Below are 18,613 nucleotides of genomic sequence, written 5' to 3' on the forward strand. Positions count from 1 at the left end.
GGCTGCTTCTGAAGGCTGAAACCTCACCAGCCCGCCCCAAGGAACGTCATATGGCACCGACAGAGCCAGGGTTAAAATTTAGGAAATCCCAGTCTTTGCGCTTACTCCCCTTCCACTGACGCCTACACAGCCTTTATTAATGACTTTAAGGCGTTCTTAATGCATGGTAGCATATTTTAATGTACTGTAACACACAGTATTATAAATAACCACTTGGAACGAAGTCGCTCATCTCCATCTGCCTTTATCAAATAAAACATGTGGGAAAAGTCTGATTCTTGTGATCCAGTTCTATTTACACTATCTTCCACATTTAACTATATTATAACTTGACAGAGTGGAGCTAATTTACTTGTATAGTTCTGAAAATGCAGGAAAATTTGCTTCTACAGTCCTGAACTACAGGTTCTTGACTTCTGGGGAGATCTCCTCAGTCAGGAGAGTGATCTGCTCTTTCATTTGTCAGGACAGCAATAAATGGTGGAACAAGAGCATTTGTTCTTTGGCTGAAAAGGTAGAAATCTGTGTCATAGATACAGCACATCTTCAGCCCGAAGGACTGCATGTACCAAAGCAGCTTCCCATCTGACTTAACATATCAGCTACTAAGAGGAAAGCACAAGTTCTTCACCTACACAAGGAAGGAAAAAAAATTCCCCAAGTAAAAAGTAAATCTGCCCTAGACATATGAAAGCAATAACCTTCAAGGTTCAAGTCCTGCTCTTTTCCATTATGAATTTTACAACAAAACAAACCTTGTCAATAAAACCTGAATTTCTGGGATTATGCTGACTTGTCAAAATGTTTTACAAACTGCCATCAACTCTGACAACCTTTCTTTGAACGAGGGACACTGGGAATCTGCCAAACTCAGTCACACCTGAGTGTGGAAGGTGATTCTGGAATGTGGACTACCTGGTCTCACAGCTCTGATGCAACCTCAGCATGTGGACAGCTGGGAGGTCAAAATGTGTAATTTTTTTTAATTAAAGTATAATCCACAGCTCTGAGAATAAGGCAACAAAATACCCACAACTGTTTTGTTTCCACAGCTGAGGGACAGGGACAGCAAGCAAGAACCTGAAAGGTCACGGAAAGGGCATATAAAAGGGAATGACTGTGTGATGATGATCCAGCACTGATTCTGGAAGTCCTAGTAGCTGCTGAATGGAAAAAGAAAAAGATCACTTCAATTTAACATGGCTTGCTGCTGACGGATTTCAAGTGAAATAAATGAATCAAGTATTTTCAATCCAGTTTGTCCAAAACTTTTGTTTTGCAAGAAAATATAGGGACTTTTTTTTTTAATAAGAATAAAAGCTAATTTTGAAGTATTGCTATTTCCTGCAAAAAGGGAAATCCAAAATTTGGCACAATGTAGTCTTTACTCTTACAAAATTCCTCATAACAACAATTATAACATTTTTAAAATAAGAAGTGCAACATTAATTGCCTTAGGACTACACTTATTTTGGAAGGTGCATTTCATATCATTCACATATGATAGAACTAATTTTGAAGCAAACATATCCATTTATTTGTCTTCAACTCAGCTGCTGTCAATGATTTAAAAGAAATGTCTTGCTTTTAAATCTATAGCAACATATAGGCAGCTTAGAAATTAAAAATACCATTGCTTCTGTCAGCAAGTAGACGGAATTACTAATAACACACAGAACTTAACCCATAACGGAGGGGGTGGGGGGAAGTGATTTATTTGAATACCTTGTTTGTCATCTTTCTTTGCATCTTGTAACAGGGCAGAATTATCAGGTATCTCTTCAGCTGATGCCTTCTTAAAGAAAGAAGATGTATTTATTATACTGATTGGCATAGCACCCACATTTCTACAGTCAAATATTTAAGAATACAGATCAACACAAATAAAGGTGATATTCTCTCTTGCACCATGATTTGCTCTGTAAAATAAAGGAGCATAGAGGACCTTCAAAAAGACAACTATAACTCTGCTTTTCAAGGTACAGCAGTTCCACACCTGAAATTAATTTGCGAAGCACTTTAACAGTGACAGACAAGGAACTAAGGACTATATGCAAGGGGAGACTTCTCACAACATGACAATGATATTCTGTGTTTTCTATTCTCTGTGGGTGTAACACCTGTGTTAGGGCTGAGGAAACCTTCTCCAGTCTCTTCACCAGAGTTACAGTCTCCATCAGAACAGACTCTCTAGCCAAAACTCAAGCCATACTCCAGAGCCCAGTAGTTCTGCATCTAAAGTCTTCTGGCTGAGGTGGCTGATCCTTGGACTACTCTTTTCTTTCAACATGCAGTCATTGAGATGAGAAAAACAAACTTCATCAGCATGCCTGTTGGAGGCCTATTCAGGCCTCTGACGGGAAAACAGGGAACTTCTCCCCAGTCTTATTCCTTAACTTTTCTTTATTTCAGCAGCAATTTACAATACAGGCATTTGTTGTAACTTCTGCTGTGTAGCTCACAAGAAGAAACGAGGAACAAATTCTACTACCACAATCTGTAAGAACAAGGATATACTCTGAAGCCAAAACAATAAAGCAAACGTCAGAATCCCCAAGCTTCCTTAAATATTAAGTGATGCTGGTTTTTCCCAGGGAGCATGGAAGAGGTTGGGCCTAAAAATGGCCTGAAATCCATTGGGCCTAAAAAAATTACTTCAGAAACACAGATTTTGCAGATATTTAAAAAAAAACCAAAACAACAAAATCTCAAGTCAGTAATTCAAGAAGGCCAAGTCCAGAGTAAAGGGCTATCAGATCTGTTTTATGAAATTGCATGTGGGACTCCCTAATGCTTCTGAGGAAGCAACATAGCAAAAACATGCTTGAGGATTCTGAAAACATTTGTACAAAAACTTCACATCCCTGGCTAGCCCTGACTCTCTAAAGTAAAGAGCGTCAGACTGAAGACTTAATTCAGTGCATGCTTGAATTGATGGAATGACTCTCACAAATCTCAATGAACTGTGAGCACATTTCTGAGGGCGTTTAGAGCAACCCCAGCCAGTCATTCTATGCATATAGTGTGAAATCTTGTGTTTTATCTTTAAGCTTTTGGCAGTGAGAAAGCTTGTGGAAAAGAGCCAAAAGGAATGAAAAAAAAAAAAAAAAAAAAAAAAAAGACCAGAACCAGAGTGGGAGACAAAAACTTGAGAAGAAAAATAGGAAGACAAAACCTCCTTGGTTAACAAAAAGCAGTCACCCTTGTCATTCTTGAGCATAACATTAGCAGTCTTTGTGTGTTTCATAAGTTTAACAAAACCTAGCATTCAGGTGACCTGTCACCTGCCATTATTTTCTTTATGGATGTATTCAGGAACTGTTTCCATTGTACTGCAGTACTGTAGTTCAGCAGTCACAGTAAAAATGGTCTTCTGAAATTAATAAGTTAAATAGCCTGAATGGATTATAGCTGGGAAGAGACAAAGACATGGAGGTAATGCATAACTGATTGCATTGATAATATAATATTTTTAATGTAGTGATCAAGTATCTAAACTATATTTCCTCAAGTAGCCAAGCTACAAATTAAATTGCAACAGCGAATTACTCCATTTCCCACAGAGGGAGATGAATGGGAGATGAATCACTGACCTTCCAAATGATACTCATTCAGTGTATTAATTCTGAACATAAAAACATCAGTTGAACAAAAAAAAAAAAAAATCAAGTCAAAATCATTCTCAAACCAGTTTCGAGAAGAGATTTTATAGTTCATTAATTTTGGATAACAAAGGACCAAAATAAGCAGGCCCTGAAACAAACTAATTGAGAGCTTTGCCCTGCATGTCTAGGACCCAGACAGTGAAGAAACGGAGCAAAACCAGTCAACAATTGTGATATAGTCAGGAAACACTATCTGTGCTTAGCCAGCAGGCAATCATGCTACAGATTCTTCTTCATTTTCATCCTAGCCATAAAAAAACTCTCATTTTGCAGAACATCCTGCCACCTTGCAGAACCTAGGAATGGAGCAGAAGACCCAGCTGTTCCCCAAGAACATTATCTGACTACAAAGGCAGCACAGTAATCTGCAAGTTATTGGCAGTTATGGTGAGAATGTCTCAGGAGGAGAGCACAGAGATAAGGCAGAGGAGGTCTGAAAGCTTAACTGCTGAAAATCGAAGTAAATATTAAACATAAAGTGGGGGATTTCTTGCTTGTTTGGGTTTTTTACATTTTGTGCTGTATACCCTCTACAGCTATTTAATTATTACTATAATATTCCTACTATTATCTCCACTGCAGCAGAAAAATCTAAAAAGCAAAAAACCATACAATTTAATTGCTTAGGAAATCATCTCCTTCTAGATTTATCCTTACTCTGCACATACATTCAAGGACCACAAACAAGAAGAGCCTAAAAAACAGACACTTAATAAGATTATAAAATTGCATTGGTTAGGTTACTGAAATGACATTTTATTTCCAAGAAACACAAGATGACTCTGAAAGCAAGATTTCTGAGCTTTCTGAAAGATATAAAAGAACGTTCTAATCTCACAGTCCCAAAGGCTGCACTACTAAAGAGCAAACTTCCTCACAACTCTGCAATAACCAAAGACCACTTTGCTTATCTGGGTAATCACCTGTGAAGCCGTATGCTAACAAAACCAAGGACTCCCTAGGCCACAGAGAATACTGAAGTAGATCCTGAAGTCAAGAAGTTACATAAACTGAAGCTTTTTAATTATGTGTATAAAAGATACATCATTGTATGTTTATTTATATTTTAATATAATTTATGTACTATATTTGTATCTTTTTTTATATAAGCTTGTGTATTTGTATATGCACATGAAAATGCAAGTGAAAAAGAGAAGCTGACAGGAGTCTTGCCTACTGACAAAAAATCCCATCCGAACAGGGATGTGACAGTTTCTAAGCAGAAGACAAATAATTCTCTCTAAAACCGAGTATCTTTAGCTGATGCAGTGAGTTAACTCAAATACTCAGTTGACTCTTACTGCAGTCTGGAAATGGAGTTATGTATATACATACAGACACATGCTGACATCAGCAAATGAGTTTTTAATGCAAATCACTTTGAATTTTGCCTCTTACACTTGTTTAAATTGCAAACCAATATGCATCTATGCCAATGAGACAAACTCTCAAGGGACTGTTGAGCTTTGCCACACAACCGCACAGTGAAGAAGTGCTAGTGCAGCATGGCCTGTGGCACAATCTTGCAGCCCCCTGTGAACCACCCTCCCAAAATAAGGTCATATGCAAAGGACGAGGCTGTTCCGCTGCAGTAAAGGACCTGCCCACGCTGCCAACGTACCAGCAGCCCGCACTACCAGAACAGCGGCGCTGCTTTCAAAACCCAGTATGGCTGTACTCTGCCAAAGCTGCTGTACAAAGAGCAATACCACCTAGGGAGACCACATATATTTTAACAGTTCCAGAAGATAAACTGGACGCTCAAAGCGCTGGCTGCAGCATTGCCTGAAGTGAACACTGCGCTCCATAGCAGCTCAGGAGAGCCCGTTTGGTGGTACCACTACCAAGCTGAATTTGATGAGGGAACAGCTGGGTTCTGACCCAGGAACTCCCCAGAGCAAGGCACAGGGAGGAAACGACTGGAGAACAGCCTTGCTGAGCTGCCATGACATACCATTACTTTTTAACTTGGAAGCAGCGTCAGAAGGGCCCATTCTTGCAGCCAGTCTGCCATTTGATTTACTACCTTAAATACTAAACCCTTAAATCCCACAGCATATAGATTCAGAGTTGCAATATCCAGGCACAACTCAGTGGCCATGGTTAGTTCAGCTTTACAGGATCTTTAAAGTTTCATTTTTTAACATCATACACTCTTCTCCTTAATTGAGTTTTGCTTGCAACAGTCTTCCATTACAAGGCTGGTTATCTGTTGTGATATGCTACAATGGATCTCCATTCTTCCCTCAAAACACTCTTCCCAGCTCCTTACAGTTACTACCTAGACCCTTAGATGGTAGTTGCTTAGACTATGAAAAGGCTGGATATTAAAATGGAGACTGAATCACTTAGAACAGAACTATGCATGTCCATACTGTACAAAATCTTGGATAGTTTCAGCCTCCAAAGAAGCAAAGTACAAGGAATCAAGACAAGCCAAGACATTTTTCTTATCATCAAAACTGGGGGAGCGAGTGTGGAAATGGAGCACTGTAAATGGAAGAAACACTCAAGAGCTACACAGTCAGGAGTGCCTGACGATAACAAGGTCTGCGCCTGAAGTCTCACATTTTTGGCCAATTCACATTCAGGAGATACTTCACCTGAGCACTGTCCTTGTGCCACCACCCCTCCTGCAGCATGGGCTCTGCCCCTCATCGCCGGCTCCCAACGCCCGAGAGCCAAATGCAGCCCCGTGGGACACAAACAGGTAAGGGGTATTTCTCTGCAGACCCCAGCATCGCACGAGGCTGGAGTGCCTCAATGCCTACTGTGAACTCTGTTATGCAGGAGTATCTTTTGAAAAGCCTGTCAGCCCTTTCCACACACTGAAGAAATTGCCGAGAGAGGGGTTTGAGATGGCTTAATGGCAAGCTTAGAGACTTCTAAAGTCCTCTCAGACTCGCAGTTCTGCTGCTACGCATACCACAGCCATTGTGAAGCTGGCCTATTCCTCTGCACTCTGCAAGGTAACTACCCTGCTTACGCCTTCTCACCTCCGTCCGACTGAAGTCCCGAGTCTGCTGACCACCTGGCAATGACTCAGAATAAGAATCAAACAGTGTGCAGTCACGCATGGGCTTCAAAGAAGCTGCAGGGGAAAGAAAAAGAAAGAAAAAAAACCCAAGCGAGACATGCCAAATCTTTGGTTAATACACACTTCTTAAAAACCTGTTCCAGCATCATTTTAACCTTCATTTCTACATATCAGAACTGATCTGTAAGCCATGGATGACAAACACCATGAAGAAAATCTGCCTATCTTGTATTTTGAGTAAGTCAATGTCATGTAAGGGATAGCACGTATAATTTCTGTTGTACAAATAATTGTGAAATTTGGGAGAAGTGATTCTTAGTAAACATTAACTGCCAAACAACAACCATTTGTTTGCGTTTTTCCTCCTCACAGTCCAGTATCAACTTAGTTAGCATTATAGTTTATATCTTGCCATCTTAGGAATGTTAAAGGTACTTACCAAACCTTCAACTCCAATTTTTGACATTTTGAATACTGAGAAGTATAGTAGAACCTACGTTATACCCTAAAATTGAAGGGCAGCAAAAAGCAAGGACACTAAACACAGTAGATGCTGCAGTATATACCATCTTTAACTAAACAGCATTGAGAGCAGGGAAGGAAAAAAAAAAAAAATCAACTCTAACTTCTCACAGCAATATTCACAAGAACCTCATTTCTATTCCACAAGCTCAGGTCCTTCTGCTGATATCACTCTGGGATTAGTTCCTCTGAGATAAATCTGTCTTAACAGCTGGAAAACAGCTTTTCTTCCAGATCAATATACTGAAAGGCAGAATAACCAGTTCTCACATCAAATTTCTAGTTTCTGGCTAGCATCTAGTTTTTCTGAACAAATTAAGCTCTTGCAAATCTGTCTTAATGTACAGTACAGTAGGTTACGTACAGGGCAAATAGTTTTATAGATTCTGTAAATTAGTTTTAATAAAAAATTCCAGAAAAGAAGGTGGTGGGTCAAATTGTCAATGGAGCTGTGCCAGGATAGCATTTGGACCTGCGCTTGTAGTTTATAGAACAAGCCATAAAGCTAGCAAGATCAATTAATTCTTAAATGTTCTGTCTTACACTCCAAGTCACTTTTATTTGAAGCTTTAACACTCTTATCAGATGCAAGTATTTCACTTGAACCAAATTCTGCCTCATTCTGAAACAAATACAAAAACCTAATGAAAAACAGTTTCCAGTAATCTTCATCGGGTTCCTAACAAGACCCCCCCCCCCCCCAAAATCTAAGTTTCAGAGAAATCAAATTATGAAAACATGAAAACAGGAAGTTTCTCCTGGAAATTTCTTTTGACATTTTAGATAAGTGTATGAGGCACTTGCGTACTTATCAACGCTTTAATTTCAGAAGTTGATACAACCAGGGCTCTATGCTTTCTTGTGATTCATGGTGTTACAGTGTGTTGAGATGTTCTGCTTTTTATTAATGGAAGTCTTTCAAAAGACAGATTTCTGAATCCTGACTAAGCAGCAGAATAAGAGCAAGACAGTTTCAGACCCTCAAGCTAACCAGAATTAGCATATTAGCTGAGGTATTTAGAGTGCCCACAACAAACAATTAGTCCTTTCACCTCTTCCACGTAGATCAGCTTGGAATGCTTGGTTGCGTGCAACACCACGAAACAATAATCTTCTAAGAAAATGGTAAAGACCACAGTGCTGAAATGGACAAATTAGGGAAAAAGAGGACTCCCTGGGAACAATCACAGTTTACCATGCTCTTCCTCCCATTGGCATAATGACTCCCTACTACTAGAGGTTTAACCAAAAAGACTTAATGCGAAGACACACCAACAAGAACCTGCATGGGGGAGCTGACAAGCTAATTTTCATGAGAACAGGCGTGAGAGTAGTCAACGAAGTGGTGGTCCTTGAGGGAAAAGGGCAGGTGTAATTATGACAAGGGAATGTAATTAGAGAGACTAAAAGTGATGAAGACTTGGAAGTGCAGGTTTTACAGGAGTTTCTTGCTTTGGATATGAAGATAGTGGATTATAAGGAACATGACTCCACCAGAAATTACTTCACAAATCTGATACAGGGTGAACATTTAGTTTTCCTAACTCCAGCTTGATTTGCTCTTTTCCTGTCTTTTAATATATTCAGTGTCATCAAATTTAACGGAGATTTTATTAGGTCTTAAATATTATCCCTTAGCACTGTAATTATCATCTGTGATTAATCCTCCTTGCCCTAGAAAGTCATGCACATTTTTTAGATGGAACAGTATATATTTCAATGTTAATTTATAATTAAAAGAGACATAAGTGAAGAGAACAAATGAAAGGGCAGGTCTCTCACTGCACATTGTTACTGAGATATGTTATATTTTGGATTAATTCATCCTTGTGCTACACAAACTGTTGTAATCCCCCTGTCATTACTGCAAATTACTTACAGAAGAATCTGTGGATTACATAAAATGAATTACAAAAAAATTCAAGCTTTGATACAACTCGTAACTGCATCTAACAAAATATATTAGCATAGTAAGTTCTAAAGCAGTCCAGTATTGTTTTCAACACATCTTCAAGAGACAGATACTTAAGGGAAAAATCATTAAAAGTGTTAAAAGCCATATAAGTCTTGTTGAATTATCTTTGCTACAGGTAATCATCTGCCACTTTAGCTATAATGACACCTGAAGCACACTGGAGCCAAGAGGCAGACATTAAGAGGCAGGTAACTGCTACACTTTGCATCACTATTTTGTGCTTTTATACATTCCTTCTTCAGCAATCGCCTCATAAGCACAATTAAAAACACACACATTAAAAAGCAACTGGAGAGCCACTACGCAGCATAGAACCCTGCCCTACCTGCAGGATGGAAAATGAAACTACCTGTCTTACACACACGTTGGGTACCTGAGGCGGGTGGCTACAGGAACACGACCTGCCGCAGGGACGTTACCTGCTTGAAGGTACTCGGGCAGCAGCGTCTCCGGCAGCGTCTCCGGCAGCTGGTAACCGTTCTTCCTCGCAACCACGAGGTGGAAAGCAGCGCAAAACTCCGGGAGTGTCAGCGCCCCATCACAATCCACGTCACTCAGCTCCCTGCAGGTATGACAGGCACACATTTTCCAAGCCACTACCTCAGGGAAACATATGGGTGCAATCACAGGGGAGACAGAAATGCAACTTTGAGAAGGGTTATTTTAATACAAGATAAGCATCTCTGTCATTTGCACTTGATCCTAACTTGCACATTTGACTTGGGGAAGGTGAAGCAAGCTAATTTTCTAATACTGACTTGTCGCTTTTTTCTTTTTTAATAAAGTACATTTTTTTTTGTTATACATCATACCATACAATACGATGATACATATCTATTATAACATGAAATACATATCCTGTACTTCCAAGGCTGAAATTAACTTTCCCATGGTTGGAAGCACTTCTGGCCAATCCATGCAGGATCTTAAACTAGTTCAAGCAGAAAAAGTTAAAAATGGACTTCAGCATTGGTTACTTAGCACCATTGACTAGCCTCAAGAAAAGAGCTAAATTAATGGTCTTGACAAGTTTAAATGATATTAACTTCTCACTAAAGCGGTTCTCTATTTAATTCTAGGATTCTTCTCAAACACTAAAACTGAACTTCAGAAATTCAAGAATTCAATTTTATAAATTAACTCTTTGCAAGAACTGACTAATATTTTATAATGAGCACATGGACTAAACCAAATAAAGATGTAACTTCCTCCTCATTGAAAGTAATGAGCATTTTTCAAGCTGTTAAGGTTATAGTGACAAAGACTGAAACATCCCATGTGTTTAACACAGCGACACAACCTGATAAATCACATTGTCACAAAATTATAATTATCTACTAGAAAGGAATACTCTTTAAATTTTGCACAGAGAACAACTTGTGCCAACAACAGAAATAAAATGTGTTTTGTTAACATATTGGATTAATCCATTCTTCTTAAGCAATCTTAAATTTAGATTCCAATATTCACTTCCCCCAACACTGTGTTTCTTCAATTGTTTTTTTTATTTTCACAACTGACAATCCGCTTTGAAAAGATTCCAGACATATTCTTTGACCCCGACAGATGTTCAGGCTCTTGCAAGCTTTTCTTCTCATCTCCCTTCATAAAAGCATATATAAAAGTAAAATCTCTATCAGCATTTCTGATCAACATTTAAAACTGTTTGTTCTTCCTGTCTGAGATGCAAGGATGACACTGAATTACAAAGCACCATGTTGTTTATGAAAATATAATACAATCCTTGTCAAATTTTATCATGTACAGTTCCATCCGCAATCGTTTCTAAATAAGCTCATTAAGTGTACTGGTTCATTAGAAAAGCACTGATTAATTATGTAGTTGTACTTACTAAAAATTAGGCATTAATTAGGCCTCCTTTGACAAAACACAGCCAGAAACATAAAACGAACAACACATCTAAAACATTCCAGAGGTGCTTCTCCTCTATATCATTTCATGAAAAACGTCAGTTTGTTGAACTACGGAAGCTGCTTACAATATACTTAAGAACTGCTCTCAGTTATATCACTGTTCAAACCTTCCCAGTCCTGCTGAGTAGGTGAACATCTCTCCAGAAAACAAACGTGTCAGGAAGATCAATGAGTACCCTGCTGCTGGGGCCTGAAAGTGATTCTGGAGATAAGAGTAATAACTGTAATTGAAGACACTTTCCAAAATTTAACAAGAACTCTTGAATTAAGCATCTTTTAAAAAAAAAACAGGATACACATCCCCAACACTATTACAGTACTTACCAGATGTGAGAAAGCTCTGGGATGGGCAGCTTTGATTTTGTGAAGAAATTCTTTGCCACAGAACCTGTTGGGAAACCATGCCTTATCAACCACTGGAAATTAATTCTCCAATTATTTACCTTTGGCCAGGGCTGCCGTGCCAGAAGCAGCTGGTTACTTTACATCCGAGAGATGCTCAGATTAACTGGATGCAAATATAGCTGTTGGACCATTTGTCTCTTGCTGAATAAGTGACAGAGAAAGCCAGACAGAGCTGTTGACCTCATTTCCCCATTCCCTCCATATGGGAAAAATAAATAAAGGAAAACACACTTTAGTACTACTGATTCTAACCAGCATAATGAGTATGTCAGCAATGATGAAATAACAGACACAACGGCTCTGCTTCACCCAGGCGCCATGTGTGTGGCAGTACAGTGCTGTAGTGTCTGCACTGCTCTCCCAAGACGCTGCTTCAACCATGACTTTTCCCTCCAGTGGCTCAATTTTTATGAAAAAAAAAAAAAAAACCAAACCCCAAACAACAAAAAAAACCCCAAAACCAAAAAACCAAACCAACAAAAACTAGGAGATTCAGATAGCACATAGCTACTGTCCTGTTGCAGGCATCCTCAGTCACCCTGCCACAACAGCCCTTCTCATTCTTCTCCTAGATAACAAATCCACTTCTTCGCCATCCCACATCATGGGCTATGAGCAGTACCCTGTAAGCCCTTCCTGGATACAGGCTTACAAAACGTAAGGCAACATAAAGCACAGATTTCTAGGTCTATACCCCTCTTCCCCTTGGGCATTCAGGTCCTATCACCTACTGCAGTACATAAGAAAAGCTGGCACTGGGGCAGGTCCAAGACTCACCTAGCACAGCACATCCTCCCCAACACTGGATGCCAAGAGAGGAGTATGTGACCATGACAAAGCCACACAATAATAATGTAGCTCCAGAATACCCCCTAACCTCTGAGCACCTGCAATTCAGGAACTTTCTCAACCAGAGGTAACATTTAAATATTCAGTAACTTCTGACAGGTTTTTTCAGTCACAGATTTCTCAAATAACATCTTAAACCTGGACAAACCTCTAGCATGTGTATCACCCTGCAGCAAGGATTTCTACAGTTTAATTATTTCAGGATGTTGTAGAAGCTCAGATTTATAATTTATAAACAGTAATTCTGGATGTGCAGGGACTGCCTGAGAATCTTGCTTAACATAAAGGAAAACAAACAGCTACCTGCGAGGCTCTATATGCATATACACATGCATGCACAGTTACAGACATATGTAAGTCTGTGAGGAAATACAAAGTTGTTGAACAACTATTTTCTCTTTCAAGCAAATTCTACAAAGGAGACTTAACTGAGGCAAAGAACTGGCGAAGCACTAATTTCTGTCAGCAGCGTGTAATTTATTTATTTTGGCTGGATCCGAGCCTCCTGAACCCCAGTAATAAAGCAGGGCTCAGTAAAACTGCCTCAGTTTGAAACCTGTGACATCTTCCTTGCCAGACCAGTTGTCTGTACCTGCAGTGACTCCTCTCACCAGCAGCCTGATCCTCATATTCGGGATGGAAATGCAATCTCAATACGCTGTTAACAATACTTTTACCGTGTGTGTGCTCTCCAGGATTTGCTTTTAATCACCTAAAGGTCAAAATCTCAGTCCCTCAGAGCCATAAACACTAAGGCTTGACCACACAGGCCGGTTAACTGCATGCGTCACTTTCATCACGTGGACGCTGGCACATTTCTGCTGGGAAAGCAAGCACAACGCTAAGGGATTTTTCAGCTCAATATACACTGCAGGTGTGAGCCACAAATATAGTCAATCAAATACAGAGAGCTCATTCTATTTTTTACTGAATCACCAACATTTCTCCCTTAGATGTAATTATTTTTCTAAAATCAGGCTATTTAGGAAAAAACATAATGGCCACAGAATTGGTTTGCTTTTTGAGTTGTCTGCCTTTAAAAAGAAAAGGCAATCAACTCTCTCATAAACTCACTCCAGGGAGAAAAAAGAATTAATTTAACTACTTAGCACTTCTCACCGCTCAGCCTGGTCCCTCTACTCAACACACACGGTGTCTGGTAAAAATTACCTGAAATAAAGGAGTTCAGGTCGGGCTGCAGGGACCTAAACTGGTTGATGTAGTAGTCTCGCTGCTCCTCCGTTATCCTCCAAGGGTCATCTGAGTAGTTGGTGCTGCTGTCCTGCTGCTCCCGCTCCACTGAAAGAGACTGAAAGGAGGGACACTGGTACTGGCTGCAGGCAGGGGGCCAGAAGGTCACTGGGAACCTCAAGAAACCAGATTCACTCTCTTCTCTTAGCAGACACATATTTTTAAAAGAGACGAGAAGCAGAAACAGCCACGCTGATTACCATCCCACTACTTAGCTCTTAAAGCTGAGGCTAGTATTAGGTATCTTTACTCAGGCAATTAAAGGAAGTTTTACATGACCAAAGCTAAAAGAAAAAGGAAAGCCCAATTCATACTTTATTACCTCTGTATTCATTTTGGGGGTTCATTTTGGCTGCCATTACAACCCTGAACTGCATACTGTACACCTGGAACGGATGGAACAGGTAAAGGAGCTAAAGCTGTATTTAAGCAGCACAGTGCACGAAAATTTAGCTTTGCTAAGAAACTATGTATTTAGTCTAGGAGTGGTGCTGTAACTACGGAGCTATACTGCTTCTGGACCCTCCGCTAACCCCGGTAGCTCGGCACACATTACACCGAGCCAGGGAGACATGCAAACCCTTCGAGACCTCCTCAACCTTCTGTCACTTCCCATGGTTTAGGTAAAAATCCTACTTTGGGAAAAAGAATATTGTGGAGGAGAAGGACATTTTATCCATTTATGTCTTTGCTTTCTGATTGACTTGTTTAAGGAAAGTCTGTATGTTTGGTAGGTTGGGTAGTGGTGTCTAGAAGAGGGCTGCTGGTACAATTACTGCCTTTGTTAAACAGGAATGACTTAGTATTCAAGATTTAGGCCTGGATGACGACACTCTTAAAGAGGGAGGGCAAGAGTGAACAATAACCAGGCTCCAACGAGCTCTGCAACCCTTTCTCTGACATACCTGTCCATTTCCTGAGAATCAAATGCAAAACACCAGTTCTGAAATACATCAAAAGATCCCCAAAACAGGCAACATCATAAAGCTGTAAATTAATTTTCATTTCAAAGCGCTACACAAATGCACCCAGTTTCACTTCAAGTTAGCACAAATTATGTGACACTACTTGCAGATCTTTTCCTGAGGCTCAGGTGACATTTTATTATGGGTGTGGGGTGCTAAGCACTAGGGTAAAGGTACAGAGTCTCTAAGTCTTACTTATTTAGGAAAAGCTCTCCCTTAGGACAGCTTTGTCCTTCCATAGGGCAAACTACCTATTTGCATAGTCAGTGCATAGCAGGCATACTGGAACATCGGAAAGATCTGCTTTTGCAACCAGCAGGAAAACATAGGACCCATCTCATAAAAGCAAACAAATATCCAGAAATTCATTTATTCTGTTTGAGATGCCATTTAACCAACTGGGGTGAAAAAACAGAATACACAGAATATTAGGCTATAAATTCTGTGCATGTGTTACAGATGGCATTCTAAATCAAGCAGGAACCTCTGTGCAACCTCATATTTTATATGAAAATGTTTTACTTTTGCTATGATAATCTCAATTTTTTTTTTTTACTTTTGAACTGAAGATTCTCAGTCTAGTTTTCCTATCTGTGCTATTTGGTGCATTCTACTTAGATTCAGCAATTTAATTAGTTGGCTTATTTATTTTAATTTCCCCTTCCCATCAGCTTTGTTTTTTTCTTTTTCAGATACTAGAAAAGCATGTTTCAGCCTCTAGTCTAAAAACGTGATGGAGAACACTTTTTACTTTTGAAGTATGAATTCTTCTGCCTTTTTTGTTTTGGTTTTTTTTTGTTTGGTTGGTTTTTTTCCTATTTCATGTTTTATTAGTAGTCCTACTGAAGAAAAACATCAATTCATTACCCGATTAAGAGTTGAACAGGTGAGAGCAGGTTTGGTTCCATAATTCCCTGATGATGGTCCATCTTGCTGGTGAGCAGAGTGTCTGACTTCATAAGGAGCTACAGACATTTAAAATAAAGTATATAAATGAAAGGATAATCAAAAAGATTCTACTAGGCTAAAGGAAATAATTAAGTACCACAAGGTCAAGAATCTAGCTTGTGAACCTAGTATCATAGTATCAATATCCATTTTGTCTTCTGCAACAAAATTCCAGCCACATACTTGTCTTTCACATTATATCATTCTTCTTCAGACATTACTGATAAGAAACTGTGTCATATATTACTAGATAACATAAATCATTGTTCATCATGTTGAAAGATATATATAGCCTGTTTATATATTTATAAATTTTATATATTTATAGCCATATATAACACAAGAATGCATTACAAATAAGAAGAAATAATTCAACTGAGCTGCAAAAAAAATAAGCTTTGACAATGCCATCGAACAGTAAATCACTGATTTTCCATATACTCTTCTTCCCCCTTCCCTAATTTCTGTTGAAAATCAAAATACATGACTCGCCACTTCACACTATTTGGAGTAAAGTTAGTAAAGAAAAGTAACAATTACTTCTTTTGCTAAAATAAGTCACTTGTGTTCCACTGCAGCAAATATAGTAAGCGGTGACATAACAGTACGTTTAAGAACAATGTTTTAAAAATAGGTCAAGTACACAAACACAAAGGCAACTCACTTGCAAACTCTTACAGAGTTGAAAACTTCTGCTGCCAACCTATTTAAAATGTACCACTACAAAGACAGTCCGCATTAGATAGACAGAACTTAAAAGATTCTTGACGAAAAGTGAGACCAAGAAATCTTAAAAATTTTGAGCTCAGGAAGACCTTAGCCGTCATACCCCTAACTCCCTTGCTTTCCTGAGTGGTCTTATCCTGTATTGGTATCTATTTTTCTGCCTGTACAAATAACTTCTAATTTCAGAAGAAAAACCACAGGAAGTTGGGAAACATACAGACACGCTTGGAGAGGAGATTTAAGCACAAGGCCACTCTGCTATGTGTTTGCTACCAAGAAAAACTTCCAAAACTATAAAGAAAAAAACCAGTATATAGTCATGGTTGCAGTGCAAAGGGCTGCCCTTGAAGACCCACTGTCCAGTTCCAGGGTCAGCCTTGCAGTACACAGAAGAGCCCACAAGCTCAGTGCTGTGGTGCTAGCACCTCCTGCCCACACACTAATGCGGCAGCTTTCAGACCCACCCTTTCAAGTGCTCTTCAGAAAACTGGAAGGGTCCTAATCTTAAAGGCCAGGAAGAACCAGTAGGTCACCTAGCCTGGCACTTGGTACAGCATGGGCCGTAAAATGTTACCTGCTTGCTGCCACTGAGAACACATTTGGCTGAAGTATCCCCAGTGGGATTAAAATAGGAGATATTCCCATTCTGGAAAACAGGAGAAATTCCCCTTCTGGAAAATAACCATAGTGTTCTACACCTCTAGGATTTTATCACCTTAAAAATTCAAGCAGTTGAATAATTAATTTTAGAAGAAGTTGACAGCTGGATTGGACATTGCTGCCTCTACTCACTTTGCACAGCCGCTGACTCCATGAGCAGCTGACTCCATGAGAAATTTCACTGAAGTTACAATTGCAACCAAACTCGGAGGAAAAAAAAACCCAACACCCAAAATCCACCCCCATAGCACTGGCAGATCTGGGACAGAGTCCCAGAAAACAGCAGAGTGCACAACATGTAACACGGTCAGCTGCTCCCGACAGCTCTTCAGGGTGAGGGCTATCTGCCACGTCTTCCCCGCTGGAGTGGAACACATGTCATACCGAAAGACGACCTTGCTAGTGTTGCTTATTTCAGAAGTCAACTACCACTGTTTTGATCAGTTGTACCAAGGGAGCGGTGGGGAAAAATCCCATCTCTGAACAAACAGCAGTTTACCTAACTGGCAAATGAATGCCTGTGACTCAGTACTGGTACAATTTTCACGTGAAGGCCACTTGATTGTGTTGAACACATTCTTATTATGGCTGTAGTGAGTTTCAAAACGTTGCAATAGCTGTTTTCTCACTCATTTGTAAACAAGGACAAGAACTGAAGGACTAGCATGCTCCACTCTTTGCTCACTGCAAACACACTAACTGAAGGCCAGAGGGATGATGGAAGGATGGTATACACCAATGCCTACTACTGCCACCCTCCTCGTCACCAAATGTTGCAATTAGGAGAGCACAGGCACCTCACTATTAACAGGAGCTTGTAAAGCCTTAGTAAAACTGGCTTCTGCCCCACTACCCTCTCATTAAAATCAGAATGTTTTGCCATCTACTCTAATGGCAGCGCGATCAAAGACAGAGCATCTATGTAGTGCCTTATTCTTGTCCATTTTGCCTAAGTTACTGTGTGGCACTGTTTTTATATTCATGTCCTATCGTTATTTCCATCACAAAACCAGAGAGATTACTATCCTTTCCTGCAAAGGAAGGTTCACTGCCAATCTGAAAACTAATATAGCCGCTACTGAAATCAGAAGTGGGCTTTTCTTCCCCTCTAATGAAATCAAAAGCATCATGCACTCTGAAAATACTCACAAACACTCTGCCACTGGGATATATTGCACGTAGTCTTGTCAGATATTAGATATTAGCATTTATCTGTGAGCAGTGACACATAAATCTAACTAATTTACCAGAAAGAGAACAGGATTGAACAATCAAAACAAAATGAGATGATTGAATCGTTTTCCAAAATACAGATCTAATTAAATGTTAAAATCATTAGGCTGACTGTCAGTTGTATTTGAAATTTAGATGCTTCTGAGAAAAAAATAAAAAACAAAACAAAAAGAATTTAATACAATGTGCACATCCCAGTTTTTATCCTACCTGCATGCTGCTGCTCCAGCCCACTTCTTGATTTACCATATCCGTAACTTAAGGGTACTCTCTGGTAAGTAGATGGAGAAGCAGGAGGTGAGCAGATTGGAGACATCGGTGGAGACTTGGGTTCCTATTTCAAAAACACACCAACACAAAATGGAATTCTGAGACAACAGCAAAAAAAGCAAGTAATCCTGCACGGCGATCTGAATGCGTACAGCATGATGGACAAAGAAAAG

General features: G+C 39.5%; 1 protein-coding gene across 1 annotated transcript in view; it reads right to left on the reverse strand.

Moving 5' to 3' along the window:
• REPS2 (RALBP1 associated Eps domain containing 2) overlaps positions 1-18,613 on the reverse strand; it is a 102,623-nt gene that overhangs the window by 45,224 nt on the left and 38,786 nt on the right. The window contains exons 4-10 of the mRNA XM_052773868.1: positions 18,381-18,504; positions 15,471-15,568; positions 13,558-13,696; positions 11,458-11,521; positions 9,619-9,761; positions 6,662-6,756; positions 1,726-1,795 (exon numbers count right to left, since the gene is read on the reverse strand). Coding sequence (XP_052629828.1) covers positions 1,726-1,795; positions 6,662-6,756; positions 9,619-9,761; positions 11,458-11,521; positions 13,558-13,696; positions 15,471-15,568; positions 18,381-18,504 — 733 coding nt within the window. The remainder of the gene's footprint in view (positions 1-1,725; positions 1,796-6,661; positions 6,757-9,618; positions 9,762-11,457; positions 11,522-13,557; positions 13,697-15,470; positions 15,569-18,380; positions 18,505-18,613) is intronic.

This window comes from Harpia harpyja, chromosome 22 (genome assembly GCF_026419915.1).
Source record: "Harpia harpyja isolate bHarHar1 chromosome 22, bHarHar1 primary haplotype, whole genome shotgun sequence".
NCBI lineage: Eukaryota > Metazoa > Chordata > Aves > Accipitriformes > Accipitridae > Harpia > Harpia harpyja.